This window comes from Pelobates fuscus, chromosome 11 (assembly GCF_036172605.1).
Source record: "Pelobates fuscus isolate aPelFus1 chromosome 11, aPelFus1.pri, whole genome shotgun sequence".
In the NCBI taxonomy this organism is placed as follows: domain Eukaryota; kingdom Metazoa; phylum Chordata; class Amphibia; order Anura; family Pelobatidae; genus Pelobates; species Pelobates fuscus.
In genome coordinates, this window is record NC_086327.1 from 14,965,845 (window position 1) to 14,978,362 (window position 12,518).

Below are 12,518 nucleotides of genomic sequence, written 5' to 3' on the forward strand. Positions count from 1 at the left end.
CGCTACTAGAGAGCTCCCTGAGAATTTGGAGGATTTAATTTCTTTTATCTCTCGCATTGATGAACGCTTAAGAGAGAGGCAGAACACTCGAGATAGGACTCGTAGACCCTCCTTTAAACTAGCTCCTGCATCTCGAAATTCTGAGATCGAAACCTCACGTTTCCCTGAGCCTATGCAGATAGGTAATACTCACCTCACAGAGGAGGAGAGACAGTACAGGAGAAAGGAGGGTTTATGTATGTACTGTGGAGACAGAGGTCACCTACGCCTAAATTGTCCCAATCGTTCGGGAAACGCTCGCACCTAAGTTTCTCTAGAGGACAGGCCTTGGGTGTATCTATTTTGTCCTCTGTTCACAATTATAAAGATCACAGGCTTCTGCTACCCGTTTCTTTGACTTGGGAGAAGGGAGTAGTAAAAACCATGGCTTTGATTGATTCTGGAGCTGCTGAGAGCTTTATCGATCAAGTTTTTGTTAACAAGCATACTATCCCATCCCAGTTAAGGGAGACACCTCTGGCCGTTGAGGCCATAGATGGTAGACCTTTACTTGAGCCTGTTATTTTCCGTGAGACCATACCTATTAATTTAACTGTTGGTATCTTGCATGAGGAAGACCTATCCCTGTTGATCATTTCCTCTCCTTCTATTCCCATAGTCCTGGGGTACTCCTGGTTAAAGAGACATAACCCTATCATTAATTGGGAGTTAGGGGAGATAATTTCATGGGGTCAGAATTGTCAAGAGAAATGTTTGCGGAAGGTCTCGCCCCTTTGCCTGGCGAACACGTCGGCTAACTCCTCTAATCCTACAGAGACTCAAATACCGCCTCAGTACCTGGATTTAAAGGCAGTATTTGATAAAAGGAGAGCCGATACCTTACCTCCACACAGATCCTTTGATTGCAAGATTAACCCACTCCCTGGTACCATGCCTCCCAGGGGACATGTATACCCGTTATCTACTAAAGAGAATTCAGTTCTAGAGGAGTATATTCACGAGAATTTAGACAAGGGATTCCTTAGGAGATCCTCCTCCCCTGCCGGGGCTGGATTTTTTTTTGTTAAAAAGAAGGATGGTTCACTTAGGCCTTGTATTGATTATCGAGGTTTGAACAAGATAACCATTAGGAATGCTTATCCCATTCCTTTGATTACCGAACTCTTTGATCGTTTAAAGGGTTCTACCATTTTCACCAAGTTAGATCTCAGAGGGGCATATAACTTGGTGAGAGTCCAGCAGGGACACGAGTGGATGACGGCGTTCAATACTCGTTACGGTCACTATGAATATACAGTTATGCCTTTTGGGTTATGTAATGCACCGGCTGTATTCATGGATCTGATAAATGAGGTTCTTAGGGAATTTCAGCAGGAGTGTGTTATTGTATACCTGGACGATATACTCATACATTCTAGAGAGATTGAGACTCACCACGAACAGGTCAGAAGGGTTTTGCACAAACTTCTTCAACAGGGTCTGTACTGCAAATTGGAGAAATGTAGTTTCGATCAATCCCAAGTAAATTTCCTCGGTTATGTGATCTCTGGGGAGGGATTTAAGATGGACCCGGATAAACTCCAGTCCATTCTAGATTGGCCTCTACCCAAGGGTCTCAAGGCCGTTCAGAGATTTATTGGGTTCTCCAATTACTATAGGCGCTTTATTAAGGGTTATTCTTCTATTATTGCGCCCATCACCAATATGACCAAACAGGGGGTTGATACTAAGAATTGGTCTACGGAAGCTCTCCTTGCTTTCAAAACTCTCAAGGAGCTTTTTGCTTCCGCCCCAATTTTAGTTCACCCTAATACCACTCTTCCTTTCCTACTTGAGGTAGACGCCTCGGAGACTGGCGTAGGTGCTATCCTATCCCAAAGGCTAGGTGTGGATAAACCATTACGTCCATGTGGATTTTTTTCTAAAAAACTGTCTGGTGCTGAGAGCAGATATGACATTGGTGACAGAGAACTACTGGCTGTTATCAAGGCTTTAAAAGAATGGAGACATTTATTGGAAGGGACATTACATCCTGTTACTATTTTAACGGATCACAAGAACTTGTCCTATATTGGAGAGGCCAAGCGATTGTCTTCCAGGCAAGCTCGTTGGTCGTTATTCCTCACCCATTTCAATTACGTTCTTACTTATAGGCCTGGTTCAAAGAATTCTAAAGCCGATGCTCTATCTCGCCAATATGAACCTTTGGCTTCTTCTGAACCAGTTCTGTCCTCTATAGTACCCCAATGCAATATTATTGCTAACACAAGTCTCAAAATCCATTCTCCGTTGCTTGCCCAGATCTTGAACTTACAGCATCTGGCACCTGGACAGACTCCTGAGGGAAGAAAATTTGTTCCTCCTGAACTCCAACTGGAGCTCTTACAGTGTTTCCACGAAAGCAAGGTGGCTGGTCATCCTGGCATTCGCAAGACTTATTCCCTGATCTCCAAGGATTTCTGGTGGCCTTCCTTACGAAAGGATATTAAGGAGTTCGTCGGAGCTTGCGAGACTTGTACCAGGACTAAACAGCCTCACGCATCTCCTTGTGGTTTGTTGCTTCCCTTGGACATTCCTGAGAAACCATGGTCCTGTTTGGCCATGGACTTTATTGTGGATTTACCTGCTTCCAAGAGACAGACTGTTATTCTCACGGTGGTGGATAGATTCACTAAGATGGCTCATTTTGTGCCGTTGCCTAAACTCCCCACGTCTCCTGAATTGGCGGAGATTTTTGCGAGAGAAGTTTTTCGCTTACATGGGATACCTTCTGAAATCGTTTCTGATAGAGGCTCTCAATTTGTCTCACGATTCTGGAGATCCTTCTGTTCTCAATTAGGTATCAAATTGAACTTTTCCTCTGCATATCACCCTCAGTCTAACGGAGCCGCTGGGCGTACTAATCAAAAGATTGAACAATATCTGCGCTGCTTTGTTTCCGAACACCAGGATGATTGGGTCGGTTTGATTCCTTGGGCAGAGTTCGCACACAATAATCTCGTTTGTGATTCTACTCGTTCCAGCCCCTTCTTCATGAACTATGGCTTTCATCCCTCCATTTTTCCTTCGGTCTCTTCTTCCCAAGGAGTACCGTCGGTTGATGATCATGTCGCCAATCTGAAGAAGTTGTGGGATCAGACTCGTCAAATTCTTCTGCATAATTCTATGTTGTTCAAGAAACACGCTGATAAACACAGAAGGGCGGCTCCAGTTTTTGTTCCTGGGGATAGAGTATGGCTGAGTACTAAGAACATTAGTTTAAAAGTTCCCTCTATGAAATTTGCGCCTCGGTACATAGGTCCTTACAGGGTTTTGTCTCGTATCAACCCGGTTGCATATCGCCTAGCTCTGCCGTCGGCCTTACGCATTCCCAACTCCTTTCATGTGTCTTTGCTGAAACCACTGATTTGCAACAGATTCTCCTCTACGGTCTCCTCACCTCGTTCGGTTCAGGTGGACGGTCAGGAGGAGTACGAGGTCAACTCCATTATCAATTCCCGATTTTCCCGGGGAAGATTACAGTATCTGGTCAACTGGAAGGGATATGGTCCCGAGGAGAGGAGCTGGGTACCTCAGGAGGACGTTCATGCTCCTCGTCTCCGCAGGGCGTTTCACTCCCGCTTCCCATCTCGTCCCGGTTCCTTCCGCCCGGTGGGCGTATCTGAGAGGGGGGGTACTGTCAGGGTACCTGAGGTCTCTACCTTTGAAAAGGGTAGAGACTTAGTTGTTTATCCGTCTAGACACGCCATATCTCCCGTTCCTCGCGGTCCATCCAGTCATTCTAACGCTGGCCGCAAGGGATCCGCTTCCTTTTCTAACATGACGCTCGATACGTGACGTCTTGACGCCATCCCGAGCGACCTGCCACTCTATTGGCTTTATCCAATCAGCACCCAGCTGAGGCGTGTCTACTCTCCGGACTCAGGGTATTTAAGCTTGCTTCTCTCGTCAGCTCATTGCCCTGTCGTGGTTCTAGCTTGTCTAGTCACTCAGTGCTCTTGTATTCTAGTATTCTCTTTGGTTTTGACCCGGCTTGTTGTACTATTCTGCTTATCTCTGTTATCCCTCTGACCCGGCTTGTCTCTCGCTTACCTGTCTTCTCGTTCCCTCGACCTCGGCTTGTCTCTGACTATTCTCTGTTATTCTCTGTACGTTAGTCCGGCCATTCTAAGGCCCGGTATACGTACCTTTCTACTGTTTGTACTCTGCGTGTTGGATCCCTGTCCCAATCCTGACACCTCTATAGCATGATCTCACGCCTAGAATCCCAACACAAATGGACACAGACAATAGAAATATATAGGGAGTTATTACAAGCTAGACGTAGGCTGACATACCTTCTTACAAATAGACATCTCAGATCTCTTTAACATTCCAAAGGCTTCTTCAATGCACATGCGAACAAAAGAGGCAAATTCCTTGCACGATTATTGAGAGGTAACCTACCCCGTACACAGGTCCACAAACTGAAACTGTCAACGAATAAAATGTTGTCCCTCCCGAACAATATAGCATGCTTCCTTGAGCCTCTGGCAAATATATCTCTAATGAGACAGAGAGGGGTATTTTTTATATACACCCCCTATATAGCGCAGGACGTATCTTTCTGCATTTGTATCCACTTTTTGTATCACACAGCTTTGTTACAATGCTGCCGCCCATCCCATGTGTTCCCTATTAAGGGTTAATAAATATATAAGGGAATTTATAAAAAAAATACCTTTTTCTGTCTCATTATAGATATCTTTGCCAATGGCTCAAGGAAGCAGGATGAATGGTTAGAGTTAAGACCCTCCTCGGGGTGGCTCTGCCTTGACGTTGGCAGGTGGGCTCATCCTCTCATGGCCATTGGAGGTAACTAAAAAACCTCCATTTGTTTAAAAATGCATCGGGATAAAGGAGAGAGCGCAGGTAACTTGTTTTTCATTGGTTTTTACTATATATTAGGGCTGATGTGTACTGTAGTCTTTGCTGCCGCCCAGTAGTGATGGGAGTGAGTGCAGGACTTATCTTTCTGCATTTGTATCCACTTTTTGTATCACACAGCTTTGTTACAATGCTGCTGCCCATCCCATGTGTTCCCTATTAATGGTTAATAAATATGTAGGGGTGTATATAAAAAAGACTCCTTTCTGTCTCATTAGAGATATCTTTGCCAGAGGCTCAAGGAAGCAGAGTGAATGGTTAGTTAGGACCCACCTATGGGGGTCTGCCTTGACGTTAGCAGGTGGGCTTACCCTCTCATGGCCATTGGATGTAACTAAAAAACCTCAATTTGTTTAAAAATACATAGGGATTAAGGAGAGAGTGCAGGTAACTTGTTTTTCTTTGGTTTTTAATATAACAAACAAATTTTGTTTTTTTATCACTCTTTATGTAATCTGTCCATACCAAATACGGTAACTGAGGATGAGTGCACGGCGACTTTGATCGTTGACTACTTGCGAAAACATGTCTCTAAGAATGTGACTCCGGACTTATTAGATGCCCCGATTAGTGAGGAAGAACTCTGGGACCCAATGGGTTTTCCGTTGGATACTATAAAAATTTACGACGGTGCTTACACCACGGCTGACGAAGGCACTCAATGCGAATGGAGGAGAATTTGGTGCAGAATCACTGGCCGCCATGATCACTGTTCTCTTGAAATCAGGTAAGGACCCGAAGGTGTGTGGCAGTTATCGTCCAATCTCATTGCTCAATGTGGATGCTAAACTATTCACGAAGATCCTAGCGATTAGATTACAATCCATTTACCAACCATGATTCCAGCTCTTTGGAAACAGACTGATATTCCATCGAGGGAGTCCTGGCTGCACAGGGTTGAGGATATACAGGCATCTAAGGCGATCCCTGCTTTTCTAGCTGGAAGGGGGTCCAGACATGCTGAGGCCTGGCAGCCGTGGTTTGTGTACATGGTGCCTGACTTATAAGGTATGCTTGAGAACCGGATGATGAGGATTCGGCCAGTGTGGGGTGGCCTTCGGTGGGGGGGAGAGGGACAATACCTGCTTTCTATCTCTACTCACCTCTTTACAACTCTACTGCTCCTTCTAGCAGGCCTTACTTACCTGAATTACAATACCACTGGTAAACCTGGTGCCGTGACATTAACTTTGGTAGACCCCCAAATGTCGGGATGCTAGTTCCGCAAGAATTATGTTGGGGAAAATCCTCTCATCGCAACACAAAAGTCACTCATACAAGGGTTACAGAGAAGTATATTGCTGTACAACATATAAAGAGAATTAACGCTGTGTACTGTGATATTTCAACTTAAATCGTGACAACTTTGCAAATGACTCTGAGGCCTGCTCTCTTTTGTTTCTTTGTACTATTTTGATACTTCTTCAAAATCTAATGAAAACAGATTTGCAAAATAGATATTAATAGCCTCATCAGCAAATCAGAGATGAGGTGGATTTGTAATATTGATACTTTACTACCTCATGGCTTAAATGCCGATTTTGAAATAAACTCATTTATATGAAAGGTTTTTTTTTTAACTATACTTTGTATTTCCTATACAGGTTTTTAATAATGTTATTTGATTTTGTAATATTAATTAAAATGCTTTTTATTGTCTTTTTAAAATTTTTTTAATATGTTATAAAGCTGACTATGTTTTGATATATATTGTGTCAACTAATTGGTTTTAATAGTGCAGTTATTATGTGTTTATAAACTGTAGCTAGGTATATAATTGATGAACTCCAATAATATGGTGCTGGATTGCTTTAGGAGTAAAGATGCTCGTTTGTAGCAAGTTATATCCAAACAGACTCCAACAAAATGGCGTAAGAATGATCTAAGAGTTAAGAATTTCGGGTGAGAGGTTCACAGTTTTGAAATCTACATTCGTGGAATTATGTCATTGCGGAATGATGTTGTGAGGTTGTTGCGCGAAGGAATGGAGCTTATTAACGAAAGTACACCACGGAACTACAAGAGGATGTCATGGAAAGGCTCCAAATCTAAAGGTTTAAAAGAGAAGATCATGAAGGAGGATGACAGCAACCCACTTTTGAGAAAGGCGTTAGCCGAAACGTGTTGAGTGGACAGCGGACTTGAATTTTATATGTGAGATCATTTTTTTACTTTTATTCCTATTTTTGTCGCAATAAATTCTATGTTTCTTCACCTATTCCACGATTCCATGCATCCTAGAGTATTTATGGTGTAAGATCAACCTTACTGTTTTTGGAAAATGGAATATTGTGACCCACTACTACCAGCCACTGCATCCTCCATTTCGTGCTACTAGTCTGAGCCAGCTTTGTTAAGTGGCTCAGAACCATGTGAGTTGGACTAGTATAGTGTATATAGATTTTAACTGTGTTAACTATGTTACCCTATGGTCTTTTTATTTGCATCTTTAGATTCCACATCATACGTTTATTTGTGGTATTTATGCAACAAATGTTGTGCTATCACTTTTGGACTTTTATATTTCACCTTGTTGTGATGTTGTGTTTTAGAGTGATTAGCACAGGTGATTGAGCACTTTCTTTTATCACATTCTTACCATTGTTTTTAATATATATAAAAGGGGTTAAGTTGTAGTTTTGCAGAAGTCTGTTTGTCCTCTCATGAAATGAGAGATAGAAACATCACTTTATCTTGTTTTCATAGACATTTTATTTTATTTTAAAAAAATGATAAAAAATAAATTATTCAAATAATTTGACATGTTTCTTTTGACATTAAGGGCAAATGGTCATAATACTTGCTTTAACTCTCCCAGGAATTTTAGTTTTGTCATGAAAAAGTTAAAAATAATTATGTTGTTTGAGATAAAATCAAAAGACTAATTTTATTTCCCTATTTTGAGGAAAATAAAAATAATACATTTTCTTATGATAATTCTTGTTTACCTGTTTTTGAATACACCTAACCCATAGAGCTTAAGTTGAAAGAACACTCCAAGTACCATAACCACTACAGTGTGCTGCAGAGATTATAGTGCCAGGATAGCCATTGTAATTAGTCAAACTGTTTTATAACAATTTGACTCCTTACCTGAGGTTTGCTGGGTACCACTACCTGCTCCTCTACAGCTACAAAGCGGTCAGAAACTGTTTGTCTGAACTAAGCATGGCAGTGTTTCGCTTAGCAGGGTTAATGGAAGATTCTAGGTAGGAGCTTTGTAACGATAGTGGAGTATGCTGTAGTGGTTATGGTGCTCAGAATGTTCCTTTAATTCTGCTCTTTTTTTTACTGTGATTTGCTTTGCTAACTTCATTTCTTTATTTGATATCTGGTGAGGCTGCAAAACAAGTATTTAGCGTATTCTTGTACCTTGCAGAATAATTAAGAGGAACGTCTTGTTGAAGCTCATAATATTGAGTGTGTCTGAGTATGTCAGCCTTTCTGAAGTCTTACATCTTCTTCCAGTCACACCTAAAATACAAAGAATTAATTAAATGGTTTGTTTTTTTGTTTAACCAGCAACCAAAGCTTGGAATTACATCCAAATACTTCTGCTAAGCTTGTCATATTGTAAGCAAAAATATAGTGAAATTGTGTGTATGAACAAAATAGACTTAAAAAACATACTGTCAGAAATTAAAGGGAAACACCAGTATAGTTACACTGACTCATAGTGTTATAGGAAGTGAATGAAACAAAGGAAACAGCTAGTTTTGCAACGATAAGTATCACAGATAGCAAGAATATATACAGTGCTCTCAATGACATCATTGTGAATAGGGACACTGTGAAACACATACATATATTCCATGGACTAGGATGTCATTAAAAGAATGAGTTTATCATGCTCCTACCACGATTGATTTAGTATTTTAGAACATATCCAATTCTCTTGCCAAACATTGGTATCCAACCTTACCAATGTTTATTCAACAGTCACATATGGGAAAACAAAAAAAAACTTACAAGACTGGCTAGCTCTACTAGAACCCAGCCTATTGAGTCAGGTGGTCTCAGAACCCCACTTATTGAAAACTACTACATACCATACCCAAGCTTTACAAGTTGAGACCAATGGTGGATCCAGGGAGGGAGTACCAGGACAAAAGCTCCCCCAGAGAGCCCAGGAGAATTATGTCACCAACGCTCTGTCCCAAAAGCCTGCATCCAAGTTATTAAAAAAAATTGCAAGGGCCACGACTTGTCAAGTGCTCTACACATACAGGGGGAAAGGGCATTTAATTTTTCAGGCAGGATTTAGGACATCAGTTCAATGTCATAGCAGAAGCTTAATGCCAAAATGTTTGCAGGTATTGATCACTGAATGCATTTTTGTAAATGTGTGCATTTGTATTTGTGTGGATGTATATATCTTCCTTTTAAAACTTGTCACACAAACTGGAGGCGCCACTTCCAAGTTTGTTATCTGGATCCACTCCCTGGCTGAGACCCCACCTGTTTGGGCTAAATGGCAAAAATATGTCTATACAACTTAGCTCTCACAATTCTTATACAGTGACCCTAAAAAAAAACCCACCACATCGACCACTAATGCTGCCTATCACAGCTCATGCATTATTGACTGATGCTGATTCCTATTACATCTTGGCTAAAGTACGCTCCACTAAATAGTCTGAAATTATTAACCTAAGATCTGAACACCCCACTATGAAAAAGCCCAAGTTTTCAGTTATTTATAATAAAAACAGCTAGATGGGCCAAATGATTCTTAACCAAAGAAGAAAAAAAATAATTGACTAATAAAAGTTTCTCTAAGCATTCTATTTTTATTTTCTATATAATGCTTCAATTGTTGTTTCCAAGTGACAAATAATCATAATGTGTACCCCTTGGCAATCATATACCAAAATAAATAATAGATAGACTAAAACAGGTGCTGTTCTTTGCAAAGTCCCCCCAAAAAAGCAGTCAACATGGAGACAAAAAAAATCTTTAAAATAACGCTCTTAGCACCATAACTACTACTGCATGATTTGTAACCGTTTGATTTCTTTCCTGGGTTCTGTTGGGAACCAGTCCCTGAACCTTTTTTCTGGTCTGAGAGCTGGACGCTTCTGCTAGGAGTTTCTCTAAGCTCTCTTAAGACAAGTCCTGCAGTGCATGCTAAGACCATCAGCTGATCACTCTTGGTCAATATTTATTCTATCTCTGTAATGCCAGGCTTGGCTCATGCAGAGAGCTTCCAGTGGACCCCAGGTAAGAATTTAAACCATTAGAATAAACTGACTACTCATATTGAGGGCACCGACACCAAAGTAAAATTGGATGAAGTTTGGGTTTGGTTGCACTTGGCTATTTGTGAATAGCCAAATCAGAGAAGTTATTTGAATTTCAGATGATTTCAAGAGAAAACTAAAACAGAGAAGAGAACTTAGCATATATTTTATGAATTGGTTACATTACGATAAAACTGGGGAATTGTGACTATTGAATAACATTACAACTGCTTTTTGGCATTTAGTGAACAAGCTCCTAATATTTACTATGGATTTAACATTATGCTTAGCCTATAAGTAAACTTTGATTATACTTAAATGCTGACTGGTTATATTTGTATTGTGGATTCAAACCAGACTAAATAGCAGATATAAAATGTAGAGAACGGAATTACTTACGTGCATTCATTGCTTGTCTTTGTAGACTGTATTTGTTTTCTTAAACTACGGAAGTTTAGACTAAAATTTCACAACTTCTAAGGCAGTTTTTTTAAAAACATGCCACAAGTGTGTTTCTTTATTATAACCAAGAAATTCCAATAAGATATATGACACTTTTGCAATATATTAGTGCTATTACTCAACATGCAGTGTTTCCTTATCTGGAACTTTAATTTTTTGGTAAATTATATTTTAGACGTTTTTCTGTCCAACCAAAGTTTTTGTTTCTATTACAGGGAAACTACTGATTAGGAATGCAAAATTGTATCCCTAGCACTATAGTACCCTATAGTGCCTTCTCTCGCTTGCGCTACCCCACCCTGCTACGCAGAACGTTTTTGTCCCAACTGGATCCCTAAGGGCTCCCCCCCATGATATAAATTATCAACTCCACCACTTCTCCCTTAAGGAGGACATATTGTGTAAAGTAACTTCTTCTGACTCAATATTATTCAAAGGGCAGCCTATACTGATCCTACAGGACTTATCACCTTCTACTCTCTAAGAACAACAAGTACTTAAGTTGGTGACTGATGCCCTATGTGAAAAACTAATTTGTTATCATTAAGGGGTTCTCCCGGCTCTAAATGTATCCCATCATGGTAAATCCTAATCGGTCTCTTTGCCAGATAATATCAGCTTTTCAACAGGCCTTGAGCCTTCCAGCTCAAGATGTTCAGGACTGGACTAGCCTCTGTGACGAACCCTGCTGCATAGACCTGTATTGCTGGTTCGTCTGTTTGCATTGGATTCGTGGATTTCCTGTCCGTATGCTTTTGTTCGTACGTTTTCTAAAGTACCGATTGAAACTACCGAACATCGGCCACCCAGGAGAGGAGTGTGCGGCTCATTAACACCTTGACCACAAATTAGAACGTTGTGGTTAACCGCAAACACCTCTCCATTCCATCCGTATGGGTGGTCGTCGTTCGTATGCCGAACACGAGGCGGCGGCCATTTTGGACACGAGGCGAATCAGCGGTGTTCGGTGCAAAACCCATGGATCTAAAAACTGACTCTTTATCTACCGAACACCGCTGGAGACAGCCGTCTCCCCTTCTATTCCCTTGGAGGCATACGAACACTGTTCCGTTCGGGAGTTTCTTTCATCCGTATGAACTTACCCAGATAGCCGTCCCATGGAGTCATTCGTATACCGAAGGACTTATGAGAGACTTTGACTCCATGGCGATTGGACTGTGTACATCGGACCTGAGCGCTATTCGGTAGGAATATGCCCTCAGATCCAGGCTATCTGGGGATACGTTGCACGAACACTATATATTCGGTACTTCTGATTTTATGTATTTTATTGCATTTTTTGTGTTTGATTTTAAAATGGCGATGGTTCCTATCCTCGGAGTTAATTAGGTTTCTCCCTAATTATCTCCGGGATAGGAAAAGATGTATTATGGGTAAAATGGGAAGGGCTTGTGTTATAGCCACTGTGATTGGCTACTGTCTAAAATGTTTTACAGTCTTCCACCAGGTCCCCTAGGGGAGTGTCTACCTGGTGGAGACCTGCATAAATACTGGGCAGGTAGCCCCCATTAAACACATTACTGCTTGACCTTCAAAACGGAGCTTTGTCTCGTTTGTGGAGGGATTGACTATTGGGACAGCGCTTTCGTTTATTTCTAGCTGTGGAAGGATTTCGGATGGATTGCTGATCGGGAGTTACCGCATTCGTATGCTCCGTTCGGGAGTTTTATGATCGGTTATACTGAAATTGCATTTCTGGAGAAAGGGGATTATCGACTAAACGGCGGCTTCATTCCCCAGGCGGTGAGTGTCGTAACAGCCTCCATTTACTGTCCTCTACAGACTCTCTCTCTCTCTCTCTCTCTCTCTCTCTCTCTCTCTCTCTCTCTCTCTCTTAAAGGGCATGATGGCTGAAGACCCTGAAAAAAG

The 12,518-nt window shown here is 41.3% G+C and overlaps 1 protein-coding gene across 2 annotated transcripts in view; it reads right to left on the minus strand.

Moving 5' to 3' along the window:
- The window catches only part of LOC134578187 (sialoadhesin-like), a 77,957-nt gene extending 69,563 nt beyond the window's left edge, over positions 1–8,394 (minus strand). The window contains exon 1 of one of the 2 annotated variants that reach the window (XM_063437205.1): positions 8,299–8,394. In XM_063437205.1, the coding sequence (XP_063293275.1) occupies positions 8,299–8,338 (40 nt within the window). In that variant the 5' untranslated portion in view covers positions 8,339–8,394. Of the gene's footprint in view, positions 1–6,071; positions 6,156–8,298 lie in introns of those variants that run through there. The other variant, XM_063437206.1, reaches the window with a different exon arrangement.
- Positions 8,395–12,518: the final 4,124 nt, after the last annotated feature.